At 37.2% G+C, this 21,423-nt stretch overlaps 1 protein-coding gene across 1 annotated transcript; it reads left to right on the forward strand.

The window, feature by feature from the left end:
* Positions 1-2,799: 2,799 nt before the first annotated feature.
* Drep2 (DNA fragmentation factor-related protein 2) lies at positions 2,800-19,704 on the forward strand. The gene is made up of 4 exons (XM_077426838.1): positions 2,800-2,909; positions 16,579-16,675; positions 16,822-16,995; positions 18,653-19,704. Exons 1-4 carry the CDS (start codon positions 2,898-2,900, stop codon positions 19,702-19,704), a joined length of 1,335 nt encoding a protein of 444 aa, XP_077282964.1. The 5' UTR covers positions 2,800-2,897.
* Positions 19,705-21,423: the final 1,719 nt, after the last annotated feature.

The following is a 21,423-nucleotide window of genomic DNA, read 5'->3' on the forward strand; positions in this document are numbered from 1 at the left end:
ATTGAATTTTTATTATATTACTAGCTGAACCCGGCATGCGTTGCAATGCTACAATAACGCATGCAATTTCCGTTCCCATTCCCGCTCCCGTTCCCTTTCCCGTGTTCCCGTTCCCATTTGTCGGTAAAACGCAGACAGCGAACACCTTGGTCGCGACGCGAAAACATTTGAAATTATAGCGTTGCAATGAGACTCATTCCCGTTTTTCCCGTTTTTTTTTCACAGTAATCTTCCCGGACATGCATACAACAAATCCAGAAAGTTTCATCATAATCGGTTCAGTGGTTTAGTGCTTCAGTGAAGTGCTTCCAATCCCGGAAGATTACTTCAGCACCGGGATTGCGGTGCTGGGAATTTCCGATCCCGGGATCCCGGTGCTAGCATTGGGATTAAATGTATAAGAAAAAAAAGTTCAATTGCATGTTTTCATATTTCAAAAACGTTCAATTGCATTTTGCAAACTCTCCCGATGTTTCACGCAAAAATACTCCCATATTGGTGTTTTTATTTTGAGAGTTTGGCTACATTCTTTAAATTTTCGGTTTGTATCCATAGATTTCTAAGATTAAATAAAATACAATAAATAAATTAAAAAAACATCACTTTGATTCCGTCATAATAAATTTTACCGTCTAGTAATTATTCATCGAAGCAATCCACCTAAAAAAAAAATTGCAATTACATACATTCGGATGTGACCAACCCACGACTTTACCCACGACATATGTATTTGAGGAATATAAGAAGGATAAAAATTCGATAATCAACTCACACATACCGGCTATGATCATTTTCGATACAAATTGAACACAAATGTAGGGAAACTTACACAAGACGAAAGTTCTACTTTTGATTTCTGAGAAAAACATAAAAAAACCTTGAATCTCTAGAGTAAAAGTACTACTTTCTGCTTAGGAAAAAATATTGGGGTATAATATTAATAATTTCTATTACAAGTGAAAAAAATTCAGTCCGATTTCATTAGCGGTTTGGCAGATAATTGAATTCAAAAACTTAAAATAAGAGGACACATATAAGGGAGGTACCATTTCCACTCAACTTGAAAATTTGAAAAAGTTTAAGTCGTATCGATAAGAATTTTAGTAACCGATACTAAGTTTCAGTTTGATTGGACGAACGGTGTTCAAATATTCCCAAAATACACTGACACACAATACACAGTTTTCTAGATCATGAAAAGGTGATCAGTGATCGATTCTGAGTTCGAATCAGATAAAATATGCATCAAATATCATATCATTACGGTTGAGCACAATATCTGCGACACAATACAGGCCATTCATACCATTTCGTGGAAACGGCAAGCCGGCGTCGAAATGGATTAGAGCAAACAACTGGACTATGACTGTCATTGCAGATCCCACTATTGTTCATTATATAATGTTGTTTTATGTTTTTTTCCATATTATTTTTGTAAAAATAATATTTTTAAAGAAATTTCGGCCAGCACCGTAATCCCGGTATTCAGACTAGTTTCAGCACCGGGATTCACGGTACCAGAAAACACCGGGATTGGAAGCCTTATTTAGGAGCCTATTCGAGACACACTCAGACATTCATTTATATATATATATATATATATATATATATATATATATATATATATATATATATATATATATATATATATATATATATATATATATATATATATATATATATATATATATATATATATATATATATATATATATATATATATATATATATATATATATATATATATATATATATATATATATATATATATATATATATATATATATATATATATATATATATATATATATATATATATATATATATATATATATATATATATATATAGATAATTTTTATTATTTTAATAATATTGCTATTTTTATATTTTTTTCTAATTATCTTACTTTATTGTTATTTTTATTTTTTATTTTTCAATGTAAAATTTTCTATATGCGAAAATCTTTAAAATGGTTTTTCTTTTAATAATTTTTGTGTTTAATAATACAATTTGCAGTTTGGCTTAGTGATAGCGTATATATTTAGCATCACTGAGGTCATAGGTTCGAGTCCTCGCCACTGCTGGTTAGATTTGGGGGTTTTGTGACTCCAAATCGATCGTTTCTCTATCAGATTTTGCCAATTTTATCTGATCATTGCTGAAACGGTTCCTGAAAATTGGTATTAAAATCTAATCCTGTTGTCACAAAAATCTGCCTGTGTATAATTTGTATTAATTATACACAGTAATCTGAAATCTATAGATATCTCTATCAAAATCTCTATAATTTCGTATTTATTGTATGTATAAAAATTGTATACAAAAAAAAAAAAAATCTAAAAATAATCCATAGATGTCACTATGATTATTATTTCTGATTAAGTGTTATATTCTATATATTCTGATTGTATATGTATGTATTACTGTATTTCTGATTTCTGATTGTTTATGTATTTCATTAACGTACACCCGTCGCATTGGAGCAAATCTGTAATGGCGAGTGTGTATTGATTTGTGACAATAAAAATAAAATAAAATTTTGTAATTTAATAAAACTGTAAATTTTCCTAACAAAATATGTAAAATAAAATAAATAAAAATATGTAGATTTGCTTTTGAATATTAACATCCTGGAGCCGTCTGACTTTCAGCCGAGGGCTTTTCCTCGAGGGACCACTTTTCCAAGAGGCGTGATGATACGCATAATATTCTGTCGGAAAAGCGTGGGCTAGGGGTGCGGCGCCCCTGACGTTGGGCGCCCGCAGTGTGGCCGCCGCGCGCCCCGCAGACAGACGCACGCCGCCCCCAACACTGAGGTTCTCCCACCGAAGATGGTTTGCGGGGAAGATGAGGTTGCGAGCGACGGCGGCAGGGTGTGACCGCAGGACATGACGTCATGGCAAGAGAGGTAAAACAACCTCTCGGAGGAGGACAACAATCACCAACTTGCCACCGCCCCCCCGGACACGCTCATCGACCGGGGGCGGAGCGCCTTCACCCCCCTGGCGTATCGATTAGGGACGCAACGTGTCGCCGGCGACGACCACCCAAAAATTATAAAACACATACACACACATACTATATACACACATACATACATACACGCGTGTCGAGATAACAGTGATAGCGCGAGGGCGTCGCTTGTGGGAGATGTGCGGAAAAGCGCCCCCATGTAATCCCCTCCCCTCTATGCGTTTTCCATGAAAGTTCGCCGAATAGTGGGATTGTATTTGTCGAGATGACTTGATGAGTGTTCACGCCCAGTTGCCGATATTCAAATCAGTGTGATGCGGACACGTGTTTGTATAGTGCTTTCTTTGGCGAGTGTCGGTTGGATTTTGGAAGTGTTTCAGGGTGAAGATTTTCCGTCGGTGAGGAAAATCAATTGAATGTGCTCACCACGTGGTCATTGGCGGAGACGGATCGCGGCATCTAAAGGGTTAAATGCCGTGTAAAACCATTGTAATGACAAGGATTGATAATAGTGTATGATTAATTCATTATATATAGCTAATTTCGGGAAAAATTTAAAAGTTTTCCAATTTCAAAGGGTTAGTTTTATTTAAAAATGAAAATTTTTTTCCATCAAAGAATGTTTTGGATCAATATGAATGTTTATTAAATTTAAAAAAAAAATGAGTTTTCCAATTATAAATGATATTTATCATACTCGTAAATTTGAATAATATTCAATATTTTCATTTCAATTTAATCTAAAAAAATACTTATAGGAAAAATTAAATAGGCTCGAATTGATAGCAAAATAATAACAAAAATTCTAAATTTTAAAACTGATGCAGCTGAACAATTCATACTGTGCAACTGAAATTTAATAAATGTACATATTTTTGATGCGTTATGAAATTTATTACATACATATTATAAATGAAAATCTTTGTCGTCGAATATTTTGTCGAAATGGACTACATATTTTGCACAAAGTTTGTAAAGGTCGGTTTATTTATTAATGAAAGGATTCGAAAGTAAAACGAACGATTCATTATTAAAGTTGAAAATGTATGAAATAAATCATGAAATACACGTCCCAAAATGGACTCGTTCAATTCGAAACGTCCCGTTTAATATTTAAATCTTCTATAAAGAATAGAATATCATTCGGTAGCTTCTTTATTATTTTTTAGGCGAATGTTGTTTATCTAGTTTTCAAAGTGAGATGTGATTATTTTTATAAATATGTATATGTTGGACGATTGATGACAACAACAATGTCCAATGATAGCTTTGTATCAATTCTCGGTTTGAATAATTGAATTCGTAGTTTTAAATTGAAATTTTTCATTTTCAAATTAATCTATACATTAAAAAACAAATTTTTATTCATAATAAAATCAAACGAATACATAAAATAACTTTTTTTGAATACATTTTAAGTTGAAACTATTTTTCATACAATAAATTTTCCGGACTTCACTGGAGTTTTTCCGACTTTTTAAAATTCTATAAAATAAAAAATGTGTTTTTAAATATAAATAAAGTTCAATGTTAGCCAATTTTACAACAAAAGTAAAAAAAAAAAACAAACAAACAACATCATAATATTTTGCGCATGCGGTGCAAAGCGAAATTTCGCTGGCTTTTAAAATGTTTCAAAATCAATTTAAATTACAAATGATTATTCAATATTAATTTTAATATAAAAGTGTAAGATTGAATAATTGACTAATTGTATATTTTGATGCCAATTTAGTTAATTACAAAATCGGAAATAATTGATTTTTAATCCATGATTTCAAATTCAAAATCAATGTTTCGAACGAAATTCATTTGTTTACTATTGCATAATTTTTTAATACGAAATATTATATACATATGCATCATATGTACATTAAAAAAAAATTAGGTCAATGGACTTTTGAACTCGGTCTTCACTGTATTTCGTTTTAAATGTAGTTCAATCATACATCGTTCTTAGTTGTTATCAAATTTTAATAATATACATTGAATAGTTGCAAATATGTATGTAGGCTAAATCTATTTAAAAAAAATACATGCATTGAATGACAATCGAAATCAGTCAATCCCACACGTTGATTGACCTCTTTAACTTTTCAGACCACCTCAATTCAAGACCTCATTAATTTCCTATAAGTTTTGTGCTAAAGCACGTCGTCGCTTTAACGACCCTTCATAATGATCGCGATATAAACATCAACACGCGATATAAACAATACGTTCGTCAGTAGTAAAATATGTACGTACATATATACATATACATATATTAATGTATAGTGTTAATAGTGGTGTTTTGGTGGGATGAACGTAGTGTTCGATTGGTGCGGCGAATTGAAACTGGGTTAAGGTGAAGTTACGTGCCGGGATGACCTAAAAAATGGGAATGGCTCAACACAACGCCCCACAATGGGTTCTGGCCGCGGATAACCGGGATAGGGGCCGCGATGGCAGGGGAGGGGACGGGGGTAGGGGCAAGGGGGATGAGGATGCTGGGGAGGAGTAAGGGGGCGCGACACTGAACTGCGTCGGGTCGTAATACACCGGCTAGCCGTGGAGTGGCGCCAGGTGCGCTAACCGACACTTTTCAAATTCTTTCCCGCTTTTCCGACTTTTCCCGCATGAAAAAAATACAAATAAAAAATGGTCCCCATCCCATGATGTGATTTTCAATTTTATAAAAATTTGCTATGGTGAAATTACGGGTTTTGGCCCAAGGCGACACCCATGGCCAAAATTGTACATATATCCTTTATATAAACATTATTAATATAAATTTAACGAATGAGGATAGGTTGCCTGTTTGTTTGGAACCGTTTCAACAATATAATCAGATAAATAAGCAAACTCTGATAGGAAACGATCGACTTGGAGTCAATGCCAACAGCATTGGGCCAGGGATTGAACCCGTGACCCCTCAGATGTAGCTGACCACTGAGCTACATATATTGCTGGTTAATTTAACCTATAAAACAATTTATAGCCCATTTAAGTTAACTTGACAGTTGGAAGACAGATGCGCGACTCCAATTGGTCAGCTATGCCAGCCATTGGTGACCGGAAAAATGCACTTGAGATAGTTGCACTCTCGAGACATCCACACTTTCATAGATGCTCAAGGAGAACTAACGCAATAGAAATTCACAAAAAAACGTCAAGGCGGTATTTGTATGTTTTCTGAGGGTGATAAACTTTTTTTGCAGAATTCTATTGCGTTAGTTTTTTTTTTGAACAACTTTTCGAAACTGCGCTACTATTCAGTGCAATTTAGTGCATCTTTCCTCGAACCATTCTGAATATGCCAGTGCAGTGCTTTTATCTTAAGAAGTGTCGTATTTTATCTCACGATTCGATTTAGTAAAAGGGGCGTATTATCTTCCTTGATGAAAAACTTCATCGATGTGACCAATATATGAGACTAGGTAGACACATTTGTGCATTTGATAAAAAAATTATGAAATGAAAAGAGCTGGATTGTTATCAAGCTAAATTCGTAACTCGTTTTATTTCAACTCTGAAGAGACGTAAATACGAACTCGAACAGTGAACTAACACCTTATATTGTGATGTTGAGCACCGTATATTTACGTAAAAACAAGAATATAAGAAAAACATTAAAATAATATATCAGCGCATGTGTATTGTCTGTCAGTTTGTATGTGACGAACAATCAGAGTGATTTGTGGCGAATGAAAACTTTCATACATATCATGTATGTATGTATGTATATAAGGCTAAAGGCAAAGACGGAATCGTACGGTACGGCATACCTAGGTAGACTCCAGCTGTGAATGGACGTGTCTTATTTCATTGTTAATTCAGACGATCTTATTATTTCGACAAGTTTCTTCTACATTTCATCAAATATGAGAATCACCGTTATCGATCACTGTCAAACATTTGTCAAAACAGAAAACTATATCACCGAAAACACTCCAAGGGTTGAGCTTTGGCCTGGCATAGATCAGGCGTGCTAGCGTTTTTTACATGTACATAACTAACTAAAAAAACAAGTGTCGCGTACCACTTTGCGACTTACCACAAGTGTCGCGTACCACTTGCGTTTGCGCACTAAGTCGTTTGGGCGATCGTCTGTTTGTGGCGTGCCTTGATATCAACACTTTTTCATAATTGAAAAAGTGTTGATATCAAGTGATATTGAGTGTTTTTCGTATATCGTGGAAACTGGCAGAGCGGACAAGATCGCATGAGACACGGCGAGTGCTCTCGTAGGGAAGATGGCAGAAGGCGCGAAGCGTGCACGCGGTATGACGTGTTTTGTATATAGCTATAAACTTTTTTGTATATAGGTATAAACAAGCAGGAATTTTTGTGCGATGGGTCACTAGTACATGTATATGAAAATAGATAAGATTTTTATTGAATTATTTGTTACTACAGTTTCAATGTACGCGCATTTTTCTTAATTCATTTAAAGTTCATCAGATAGTACCTGTAAAATATTTTTTTTTATCTTTTGACAGCAATGGACTTGCTCATTTATAACGAGTCATTATTTTTTAAACATGCAACTATATACTAGGAAAGCCTGACAGGTAAACCCCAATGCGCCTTCCTGGCTTTTTACAAACATCGATAAATATTTTTAGAGAGCATTATAGAGGCATACATACATATATGGACAAATTTGAAAATTGAATTTTCGCTAGGACATGTTGCAATTTGTTGGAACCGTTTCAATTAAACTAGATAAATATGCAAACTCTGATAGGAAACGATCAACCTGGTCTCATATCCAAGGTCCGGCCAGCAGCACCGGGCCAGGGAATGAACTCGTGACCACTCAGTTAAAAGCATTACACGCTAATGATATGTGCGAACCTTATAAGTATAATATTGTATACTAGTATCCGGGTGCACGAATCCGTGCACTTGATAAAAAGTGAGCACGGTTTAAAAACTATGCATTGTCGATGCTATGTTTGTACGAAAAATTACTATGACGAAATAAATATATTATATACATAAATAGATGTATATTTTGTATTAAAATCACATAGTCTGCGAATAACTATTCTAGTAAGTCTGTAAGAATACGCGAACTGCAGTCGTACAATTTCCATGCTATTAAATTACAAGTGAATAATATAAGATAGCGTCACTACATGTCAAATAATATCTAAAGTCATATACTTTGGTAAAATTGTATATATGTATGCCATGGCCGTAGCCAAGTGGGGAGGGGGGGGGGGTTGGAGGCGCCAGCCCCCCCCCCCCCCTAAATTAAAAAAATAATCTAATATATAATATCAAAAGAGCCTTTGTATATACATATATGTACATATGTACATTTGTAAGTTTTGGTTGGTAGAATCGAGAAAAATCCTGTATATGTATATCATAACCAGTTACATTTTCAGGGTTGGTTTTATTCATTTAAGATTATATTGTTAGGGTTGGTATTATTTAAGGGTTAGGATAGGTTAGGTTAAGTAAGGGTTGGCCCTATTCATTTAAGATTGGGTTGCTAGGGTTGAATTTATAGAATTAAACGTTGTAAATTCATTGGTTGATACATTTTCACTGCTTGAATTGGTGAAAATATATTTTCACTTGAAATATGCTTTCACTGTAACATATATACATATTGTTTGCTACCAATATTTCCTCTTGGAAAATAATGTTTCTACTGAAAATTAATTTATTAATAAAATGTTTTTTTCTATTACTGATTTATATTGTTTATATGTATTTCAGTACATATGTACATAGGTAACTTTTACTTATAATAAAACCGATGTAATTTTCATCGGATCTACCACTAGTATATTATAATTATGAAAAGTGTGTCAAGATATATCACGTGATCATGAATGAATTATTTGCATCTTGAATATAAAACAACACATTTTATTGAATAAAATAAAAATTAAAAAATATATTTTGATTATTTGGTCGGAAAAGGTGAAAGAATTGAATTATCTGGGTAAATATTTATTTTAAATATATCGAAGAATATATACCTAATATTTAAGGGGGGGGGGGTTGTTCCTATATTTCAGCCCCCCTCACAAAATATATTGGCTATGGCCGCGATGTATATATGTATACGTACATATGTATATGTATTTGAGCTTTATAAATACGTGATAACTATTTGCGATGACACACATAGCAATATCCACCTTGAACCACATTACATAATCGCGCGGCACTTTAACATCTCAAAGTGGGATAGGGGGTGAATTTTTCAGCTGTAAAATCTGCAAACGGATAGTATTCCGAGGGGGTGGGGGTTGTGCGGCCGTTTCCTCCATTAAAAATGAACAAACGAATCGCTAAAGTTTGTAGTTCATCAATGCGTACCGCGCATCGTTCCCAAGAGGTGGAGTCCAACATTGTGCTGCAATAAATTATGTACAAATTATAAAGGTGTATGCGATATTCACGAGCAAATCTTATACGAGTGTTACACCCGAGTTACGAACCGTCCATACACGCAACACTCGAACATTAATATTTCAGAGATTCGGGCAAATGAATGCCTAGTAACAGCGGTGGTTCACCCAATTCTCGTTCGACCGACGGCCAATCGCACGTGCGAAAAAAAATCGCGAATGGCCGAGGGGGAGGGGCGAAAGTCGGGATGCTGTGTCTGTTTTCTTATTATAATACGTGGAATCGTTGAAGATGATTGATACATATGTATATCTACATGTTCAATTCGTGATGGGACACGTGGTACGGGTCAATGGGACTCGCTTGGTGCTTTAGTGTTGAAACCCACTGGCGCGACACGTCGCGTGCGACTGGGTTATAGGCGCGACTTTTTACATGCGACAGTTAGTGATGTTAGTGATAGTGACTCAAAAATGCAGTCGCGCGCGACTGACCCTACCGAGTGGTGTCAGTGGGTTATGCGTCGTTTAAATACACATATGTACATAAACTTCAGTCGCGCGCGACTCCTCCCGTTGGGTCGCGTGCGACACGTCGCGCCAGTGGGTTTCAACCCTTAAGCCGTGTCGCGGCGTTACCATCTTAAACATGCATACACTAGTATGTATGCTTAAGTTAAATATTATATAATCTTCTGGGTTCGAAAACTAAATCCTACATACAATTACGCAGAGTGTGATGTATGTATGTATGTAATAGACTGTAATGATTAGGGTTCGGTGATTACTGGTCACAAATTACTCGTCACAAAGTCACTAAAATCTCTATAACGGAACATCTGGCAGCCGAAAAGTCCATCATACTAACGATAACTATCATAGTAACGAGAACTTGAGTGCCAAATATTGTGTATTTGCGATTTTCATGGCAAAAATTGTCTTTGTGACCACCCCGATGTGACGAATAGTCCAATTACCAATGATTAGTGAGTGGATCGGAAACGTGCCGTTCATTGTTAATTGTTTGCGGTGCTTTGTTAAAGGTTCGCCGAACCTTTTTTTTTGCACTCGGCCCTGATTCCCAAAACGCCAAAACGCCCTGATTCCTGGAAAAAGCACGCCTTTAGTGATGATTGCGAATGCTTCAAATTTCAAAGTCAATTTATATCTGACACAGCAGATAGTGTTGCCAGTGTTGAAAAATACATAAAAGTTCAAATGATTCATTTGCGTCAATATGTATGCGGTAAACGGACTACTAGTCATATGTGAACCAGTCACAGGACAACCGGTCGCTCTAGATCCGTCACACGTGATCTCTCGTCACACTTAAACTGGTCACGAGAAAACTGGTCACACCCGAAAATTGGTCACGAAAAAACTGGTCACACCCAAAAATTAAAAATTGGTCGAATTTTTGGGTGTGACCAGTTTTTTCGTGACCAATTTTCGAGTGTGACCAGTTTTAGTGTGACGGGTGATCACGTGTGACCGATCTAGAGCGACCGGTTGTCCTGTGACCGGTTCACATTTGACTAGTCATCACTAGAGGTCGGAATCTGAAGGGGCCGGAAACGTGCCGCCTATTGTTCCATTGTTGTAAATCCTTTGTAAAAAAGGTTCGACAAACCATTAACAATGCATTTACAATATTTGAACAATAAACAGCCCCTTCAGATTCCGGGCTCTAGTCATCACCGAACCATGTATGCATATTGTGTTTTCTTATATAAGGGAAACTTATGATTCCTGTGAAATTGCCGAGTATCAATTTAAATTTACAATTAGGTTTATAGAATCATTAAAAAAAGAAATTAAAAATCATTAAAAAAGAACTTTTTTAAAATATTGTTTAAATTTTATTTTTAATAGATAAATTTTATAAAAAGACTTAACTAATAAATATTTACATTGATTTCGCGTAAATTAATGTGTTATTTAGTTCCAGGTGGCCAACGACTATTGTATGACCAATGACTGTAATGTTTTCCCCAATATTGAGAGCCTTGCCTCCTCAAAATTGGCAATTAATTAATTCCCGATTATTCCACGGATCTTCACATCAGTTACCACCAAACTCTTCGAGCTGTGGTCTTCTCTATTTTCTAAGATAAAAGTGGACAAATCGGTAGCTAAGCCCTCTTTTTCTGGAATGGCACAAATTATTCACTGATTTGTTCAAAACCTATTGAAATCGACTATTCCTAATCCTGAGAGCCTTTTGATTCTATCACTTCAGAACTCCAATGAACAGAATCTCTCGAATTATTCACGTCAGAATTCCAACGAACGTACAAACTTGCATTAAAGCGTAGATACACAGAATCGTACGGCACAGCGTGCCTAGGTAGACTCCAGCTGCGAATGGGCGTGTCTTATGTCATTGCTAATTCGTACGATCTTATTATTTCAACAAGTTTATCTTACATTTCTTCAAATATCTGATTCAGCGTTATCGATCCAGGGGGTGAGTTTTGGCCTGGCGTAAATTAAAATATAATTTGTAGAACTATTTCAGAATAGTGTATTCGGAGCTTTGTGTGTAAACGCTGTGGGTTCCAGTTATCAAGTCTGAACAACGCTGATCTTAAAGAGTCGTTCAAATTAGTTATATGTAACTGACGAAACCCACACTGGCGCAACCGAGACGATAAGGTAGGGGTGGTGGGAGGGTTACGGAAAATAGCACTCCCCTTTTACTTCACCGTCGATTTTAGTTTATTTCGTATGTACATATATAGCAAGACATACATATGTATGTATGTAGTTTCGGTATATTTTCGTGATAGATCTAATACATTTTAAGGACAACTTATCCTAATATCTGAACAATTTAAATACATAGTTCATTAGATACAGTTCATTTTATTTGAGTATGTATTTAAGATTTATATTCGCCTCGCGAGTGATTAAATTGTTAAGCAATTCATTTTAATTGAAATTATCCATTGCATAAATTTGAATTTTTATTTTTTCACTATGTAAATCTACAGTGTACATTCAGACTTTTGGCTGAATGGTCGATTTTGTATCGGAATTATTCAAGACTAAAAACAGATACATAATTCTGAAATCACCTCGATATCATTAAAATTTAATATTTTTGATAAATTAAAACTATTGAAACTTTCATTCGGCCAAATGTACGTCGGTCTAGTGTTCGTTTGGTCAAGTGCCCGTTCGGCCAAATCTCCGTCAGTTTAATGTGCGTTCGGCCAAGCGTCCGTTGACATAGTGTCCGTAGGCCATGTGTCCACTCGGCCAATAGTCTGTCAATCGCCTTAATATACTAGATATTGAATATTATATTACATATAGATACACATGCAGATTGTACAAATAAGGTATTTGGAAGAGGTCAGAGCCCGGGGTCAAGGGGTCATGATACAAAATGTTCAATTTTTTACTTTATTTCAATTTTCAATCGACTATAGGTTTATATGTATCCATAGCGTAGCTCACAGGTTAAGCGATTTTTTTACCCGTAGAGAGGTAGTGGGTTCATATCCCAGCTGGAATCGAAAAAATTACGAGTATGTCTATCGTTGCTCCCAATATCTACATAGATAGTTATCAAATCTCCAATCATCTCCAGTTTGCCAATTTATCAAACTTAATTGTTATGACGGTTCCAACAAAAACGTTATCCCTTTCTTTTTTCGCCAATTCGACTAGTCCGAATTTGTTGATTTGTTGCAAGTTTACATTTTCTTGTGGTTTTGTTTTTAATATCTGAATACCTAGATGCGTTTTATAATGTTTGTGCACATATGTACATATATGTATATGTGCATACATAAGTAGCCAGCAGCATAGCTCGGACGTTAAGCTTCTGCTTACCGTCAAGAAGGTGCCGGGTTCTATCCCTGAATGAAAATGAATTTTTCAGAGTATGCTGTTGGTCAGACCTGGATTTGTGACTCCAGGTTGATCGTTTCCTATCAGAGTTTGCCAATTTTCTCTGATTTCATTGTTGAAACGGTTCCCGGAAAAAAAATTGGCTAAAAATCCTTCCTACCTACAATGTCACCACTATTTGAAATTTGATGGATGTACAATAAAAATTTATGTACAATTCATAGATGTCTCGTTAATTTGCGAGTTTTTTCAGTGTCTCGCAATTCAACGACTTATAATAAAAAAATGCTGCATTTTTATTTGTAATTGGCCAGGAAGGCGCATTGGGATTTACCTGTAAGGCCTTCCTGGTATATATGTAAAATAAAAATAAAATAAAAATAAAATATACATATGTATGTACGTATGTAAAGTTAGCCATAGTGTATTATGGAATATATAAAAAAACGCATCTGCTTAGATTCGTGATTTGATAAATTTTGAAGCAAAATTTAGCCCTTTTAGGTTCAAACAGACATGTGCTCGGTTGCGCTATGCGACGTTCCAGGTCGGAGCATTAGCTAGCTCACGCAGTCAATTCGCCAGTGTGCTCTATTTACGATCGTCTCTCTTATATGTGTACGTACTAGATTGCCCCAGATTTCCGTCTTCCGTTTCCGCGAAACTTTTCGGCATTGCCAATCGCATTTAAACTCGTTCGTTAGATTGGCACTGCGCTGATTTGTTCAAAGGGAGGAAAGGGGTGGTCGCGACGGCAGGGGGATAGTGTGCAACGGTCTGATTCGGAGACTCCGTAGGTATTTGCATGTGGCGGCCCGGGGCGGGAGAGCGTGGGTGGGGGGGGGGTCGGAAGATGAAAGGGTGGGTTTGGGGTTGGGGTTGGGGAGGGGTAGGAGGGATGGGGGCGCGCCAGGGGCGGCTGCAGGCGCTCCGCTGCAGCGCAGAGCGCGGCGGGCGGGCGCGCGCGCCGGTCGCTCCCCCAGCGGCCGAGCGCCCTCTTAACACACTAACAAACTCACACCGAGCACATTCCCTCTCAAAAACACACACACACATCCCATCCCGTCGCCGACACAACACACTCATCACGACACTCCCCCGAGCGGCACGCCGTACCCAATCCAGTGTCACTTTTGACGTTTACTACTGCATCATTCCGACCAACGCCCATCTTACAACTCCAATTTACATTTATTACTAACAAAAAAAAAATAAACAATTGTTAAAATGTGACTGAATATTTACATCCGAGAACGTCGAGCATGAGACTTCACGATGACTACGAGGTACGTCACGCTGGCGACGGCCTAATTCGAATTGATGCCTGATTTTTTTTTAAGATAGTAAATAAATAGATTAAATAGAGGAAAGTTGGTGCAACGCTAGAGTAAATGTGGGAAAGTGGGGCACGATTCCGGCCGCGGCGCATGCGTGTTGGGACCGCGCGGTCGGCCATGCCACCCCGGCCCCTGCCACAAAACTGCATCAGGCGCCACTCTTGTGCATCTACTGCACCAGACTTCTCTCAGACTGATCGCTATTCGTTTCAAAGCCTCAAATAACAAATCAAAAATCAGTGCCTACCAGTGTATTGTAAAATCTAGCATATAAAACACGAGATAGCCCCCCTTGCAATAATAAATAACGTGAGTGAGAAACAGTGCACGTGAAAACAGTGTTCATACATGCACAAGCAAGTGTACATGTAATGTTTGCATTTAAAATTTGACGCAACCAAGCGTCGAATTTAAATCTCAACCTGAAAGGTGAGAACATAGAATGCACTCGGCGGTTGGTGCACTTCCGGTTGTGTGAAAAGAGTGATAAAATATGCACTCCAGTGCACTTTCTGGTAGACGCTCGTAGTTCTGATATCGATCTCTATGCAGCACACCGTACGTTATACGAGCGCCCCGCCCCCTAAGCCACATCCGATCAAAAACGAATCTCACGCTTAATTCAGTATCAAATTCTTTCCCAGTGAGCTAAAATTAGATTCATTTCAATTATAAGTTGGACAATCTTCATATTGTTATGGTCGCTCCCCACCAGATATTTACTCATGGAAAAATGTATAATTGTGGTTGTTAATAATGACTCCTTTCTGTTGCTATACTTTCCTTTATTGAAGAAATAGAAGAGGGACTGCCGGCTGGTGTGTGGTGATTGGCACATCACCTATCGAATATTTAACTGATACTCATATTAATGAATGTAGTGCACCGTCGGTAGCCCTCTATTTATACATTTTTAGTAAATATCTGGTGGGGAGCGACCATAACAATATGAAGATTGTCCATACTCCCCCCTATAAGGAAATTAATTGACTTATATACTAAAAAGACAATCTTAGTGTTAAAGATAATTCAATGACAATTGATACTATATAAATTTATTTTAACATGCATAAAAATGATTTTTCCATGGTCCATCGAAGCTGGATTGCATGATTTTATTTGCAAGAGCCAACATAAGTCAATGATCATGGTCACGTCTTATTTAAATTTTGAACGTGCAACCTATTTATTTATTTATTTATTTATTTATATATATTTTAGCTATCAAGCTAATTTAAAAATACATCTTAATTATTATACTTAACTCTAAAATTTATAATTAACTTATATGTACTGTCCCTCACAGAGGTGTCTCTTCGCACCTCGCAGGAATGCATCCATGTTTTTAGCAGACCTGACGCACTCAGGGAGGGCATTATACATGAGCACACCTCTGTGAAAAACACCCCCAGCCGTCTTATTCTTTCTTACTCTACTTACAACTAGTTTGTCCTTATTTCTAGTATAAAAACTATGTTTATCTCTATTCCTTATTATATATTCCTTATTATCTATTCCTTATTAATTCATAACCTAAAAATCATAATCGAGAAAGAATATTACGAAATACAAAAACCTTGTAAACATAGAATGAATTCAAGACGATAAACGATATATAATAATAATAATTATTATTTTTAGTTGTTCGTGTATATATATGTTTTGTTTTTGTTATGTCTAATTTATTATTTTGTTTCTTGTCTTTTCTGTTATATTTTTGACCATTGTGGCGCATTAGGAATTCCTGTAATGCTACAACAGTCCAAACTTTAAATAAATAAATAAATAAATAATCATCAAAATACTTAGGTAATAACTTATGATCTAACTTATAATCTATGAGATGAACGTTGATGTTTGAGCTAAGCGAGTGTTTCCAAACTTAATTATCATTTGACACTGAGGTGCTTAAAATAGGATCGTACAATAATATTGAGTTAAGGTGTATAAACATTGACGCTTTCGCAACAATTCCTTCCAAATTTATTTTGGGTACTGTGCTAAAACTTTATAATCTAATATGTACTTTAAATTTGTTGTTGTTTCTTTGCAGGAGGCGAGAGGAAAGAGGCCTTTTAAAATATGGGACAGTTCGCGAAATGTGCGTAAAGGCCTCGTGGTTACCAGTTTCGAGGAGCTTATACATAGAGGTGATTCAATTGCATGTAGTATATTGATATGATGACCTAATTTGAATGAGTTGCTATGAGGTACAGTGGCTTGAGTGTGCCTGGAGTTAACCGAGTGCTAATCGACCAGTGCAATTTAGTGACGGTGTTGTGTTGTGTGTTTACAGGAAAGGAAAAATTGTCGGTGGGAGCTGGCGAGCCCGTACGGTTGGTGTTGGAGAGCGACGGCACGCAGGTGGAGGACGGCGAGTATTGGCGTACCTTGCCGCCCAACACTGTGCTGCTGCTGCTGCGGCCTGGTCAGCGCTGGCTACCCACCGGCGCAGATGTCATCCGAGCTGGTCAGTATTCCGAGTATTCCACTTAAAGTACCGATTCGAGTGATAGCTAGGGACCTCTCTCAACAAGCCTTAGCTCATGTATGTGTACGGTAGCATTCTAAAACTAGATACCCAGTAGATTTTCTCTTTCATTTCGGCTTGAAATCATATCAGAGTCTCGAATGTTCAAATTACTTGCACGACTTCTATATTTAGATTCAACTGCAGTTTCAATATAAAATCAAGTCGCTACCCCAACATATCGTTTGTGAATAGCTAATATAGGAAATGAAAACTCAATTACATACATACATATATAGTTATTATTGTATAGATTGTAAGAGTACTACCCGTTATATGAGTCAATGTTATTAATAGTAAGCCGATATTAGCCAGCAGCATAGCTCGGACGTTAAGCTTCTGCTTACCGTCAAGAAGGTGCCGGGTTCTCTATCCCTGAATGAAAATGAATTTTTCAGAGTATGCTGTTGGTCAGACCTGGATTTGTGACTCCAGGTTGATCGTTTCCTATCAGAGTTTGCCAATTTTATCTGATTTCATTGTTGAAACGGTTCCCGGAAAAAAAATTTGGCTAAAAATCCTTCCTACCTACTATGTCACCACTATTTGAAAAATTTGATTGATGTACAGTAAAAATTTATGTACAATTCAGAGATGTCTCGTTAATTTGCGAGTTTTTTCAGTGTCTCGCAATTCAACGACTTATAATAAAAATGCTGTATTTGTATTTGTAATTGGCCAGGAAGGCGCATTGGGATTTACCTGTAAGGCCTTCCTGGTATATAGGTAAAATAAAAATTTTGATTCAATTATTCGTGAAGTCTATATACAGAGGTGGATTTACATAGGTTGGTGTAAGTCCCAAACGGAATATGATTTTGAGCCTCCTCTATACTCAAATACATATTCAGTTTAATAACTAACATACATATGTACGTGTATAATGATGAATTATTTTTGAGACGTTCTCATTGAGAGTGCGCCCGTTGGTAGATCCGTGCTTGAGTTTTGATCAATATCTAAGCCTATCTAATCAACACTTACTTATTTATTTATTTTATTTCATACCAGGAAGGCATTACAGGTAAACCCCAATGCGCCTTCCTGGCCAAATTACAAACAATACAGCATTTTTTATTATATAAGTCGCTAAATTACGAGACACTGACTTAAACTCGACAATTAACGAGACATCTATGAATTGTACATACATTTTTATTGTAATATTTACATTAATCATACTCAAATAGTGGTGACATAGTGGGTAGGAAGGATTTTTAGCCAATTTTTAATCGGGAATCGTTTCAACAATGAAATCAGAGAAAATTGGCAAACTCTGATAGGAAACGATCAACCAGGAGTCACAAATCCTGGTCTGACCAGCAGCATTACAGATATACTCAAATATACTTAAAATTCTTTTCAATCGAGGTCAGCTCAAGGGATCGAACTCGGGGACTCTCAGTGTTAAGCAGAAGCTTAACGACCGAGCCACGCGCTGTTATATACTAAGTTCATTGAATCTAGCCTCCATGTATTTTTTTTTTATTGATAAGTTAGTCTTCAATAGATATTATAAACAAAGTTCGACTGTAAGTTGATTGAATCTAGCCTCCATGCAAATTTTTGTTGACATTCTTGGACGTTTTTGTTACAGCGATCTCGGCGATCCCAAAGATCGTATGCGAAACAATACACGCGTTAGAGCTGCACGATGAGACTCCGTCGTGGAAGATTATGGACAACAAGGGGCGCGTCACGGTGGTGCTGCACTGGGACCAGCGGCAGGGGGCGCCGGCGGCGGCGGGGGCGCGCCTCTCCCCGTCGCGAAAGCCCGACCGTAGACCAAGCCTCCTCATACAGACATCTCTGGACAAGGGTTACGGCGTGAGCGGAGGAGGCAAAGAGGGCGCCGAGGGGTACGGCGGGCGACGCTACCCTGCCGGACCCCAAATCACCGTGATAAACCATGACGAGGCTGGATCCGGATATGGAAGGCTGTCGAGACAAGGTAGCTCGCTGGAGGGCGCGGTGCACGTGCACACGGCAGAGTGCGCGCGTCGTGCCCACAGACCGAGCGCGCGGCCAGGCTCGCCACCTCCCACAGACAGCAGCAATGGCCTGCCCGAGTGCGACTTCCACTGTTGCGCGTTACATGAAGAAGGACGCAAAATAGCCGTGCACAAGAGCGTGGCCACGTCTCCCATCCAGGAAGGACATGGACATGCCCACGCGCAAACATCCCCGCAGCCATCGGCGATGGCGGATGCAGCGGGCCGGCGCGCACCCGCCAAGGGACACGTTCGCTTCCTGGACGCAGAGGGTGCACGCCGAGACCGCGACTCTTCAGAGAGCGAAACAGAAAACACCGTGATGGAGGACGAGGTCGTCACCTCGGACAAGTTCCTGCTGCTCATAGACCAGCTCAGCGTCGACCAGAAGAGGCACCTTACGATCAAAGATATCGGAATCATCCTGGAGCGGCTCAGCTCGAAGATCCTGGACGTGGAGCGGCTGGACCGCGAGTCGGAGAGCGACGACTGCTACAATTGGACTATAAAGGCGACCATACGAGGCGATGTGCTCCGGGAGCTAGGCGTCATCTACAACGGCAACTACTATGCCATCTCAGAGCATCCAGGCTACAAAGAAGAGAACGAGGAGGGCGGTGAGGAGGCCGAAGAAGAAGAGGAAGAGGACCGCCTCTGAGCCCCCCCGTCCCGCATATATTCTAACAATAGGAACATAATTTGTAATCGACTAAAAGGTTATTAATTCGTAATAATGAAGTGATAAACACCAATGAGCGTCACGAAGTCGCCGTTGTAGGTACGTTTAGCGGCGGGGGTCGCGCCCCCGGCCCCCCGTTTTATAATATATAATTCTATATTTACCTAAGTACATATTGATTACCTCGTGCTGCTCCCGTTGCATATACGTGCAATCATCACACCTTTGCTCCTCCCGGACGGCTCACACACCCCATAGTTGATGTGATGTGACTGCACGTCACCGGTGACTTCGGTCACAGCAACGAGCCGGGGACTCCACACCCCGGCCCATGTCACATGCACAAATTGCAAATGAATATTTATTTTAAACACTAGTTAATTAAATCAAAATATATTATATACACGTGTATAATATATTATATACATATGTATATATATATATATATATATATATATATATATATATATATATATATATATATATATACATATATACATACATATATATATATTACTAAATTAATTAAATAAACTGTCGTGCGTGCGTGAAGTTTTTATAAGCACATATCGAGCCCAACTACACACGTGTATGTACATACATACATATGTATACTATATGTATTCATATATGTGTGCGTGAGTGTGTAAATTTACGGATTCGCACACACACACACACACACGTATATATAAATTTATATACATATATATGTATGTATATATATATCTATACATGCATATAAATATAATAGATACTGAAAGTGTATCCGATTAACGAACATTGAATTTTTAATTATAAAATTAGTCAAATGCCACCAAATGTTGATGTTTTTGAAATATTTAGTGGTTTTAAAACAAAATAAATAATAAAAAAAAAAAATTGCGAGTGAAGCATTTCGGTATTCTGGATGAGTCGATTGGTGGTGTGGCACGCGGGTTCCATCGACGAGGAGGGGCCACCCTTTTTTGCGACGTTTAGCATTCTTACAAAAAAATGTACGTATAAATGCTAAAAATATAGAGGGCTGACAATCGATTATATGTTCAATCGATCAAATACTATTATATTATATATCGATTCTCGGTTTTTTATTATTCTAATTCGGTAATATAAGACAGAATTAAAAAAAAAACTAATTGCAAAATTATGACATTTTTGTATAGATATTTCTGTTATGACATGTAAATGAATAAAAATATGAAACTATTTGCTTAAGGTTTGTTAATAAAAAAAAACAAAAACAATGAGTTTGTGCGCATATTGTGTGGTTGGTCTGAGAGTTTGTGGATTGTGTTACGTCCACTAGGAAAAAATGTATTCCTTTGCATAAAGATGCTACTATTAAGAGAATAAGTGAAAGAAATTGTATTACTAATGTATATTTATTGACATTAAGTAACGTGTGTGTATCTAGGTAATTATTAAGTATGAAGGATTATTCATTTATTTCAATATTTCAAAGAAAAAACGCAGATTGGTTAATATGAGTAAAATTTTAAGTTCGATTCCTAACAACTTAAAATATACACATTTCCACTATATATTGTAACTACGTAAATAGGGCTCAATACAAATATCTTTTGCGAAATATTTATATTTTAAGTGTGAAATAAAAACAATCATTTTATGTTATATTTTCGGTACTTGTTAGATATCATGGTGCCGCTCTGATTCAACGATAACGCTGTAACTAAAAAC

The sequence above is a fragment of the Arctopsyche grandis genome, chromosome 3, assembly GCF_051622035.1.
Source record: "Arctopsyche grandis isolate Sample6627 chromosome 3, ASM5162203v2, whole genome shotgun sequence".
NCBI classification, from domain to species: Eukaryota; Metazoa; Arthropoda; class Insecta; order Trichoptera; family Hydropsychidae; genus Arctopsyche; species Arctopsyche grandis.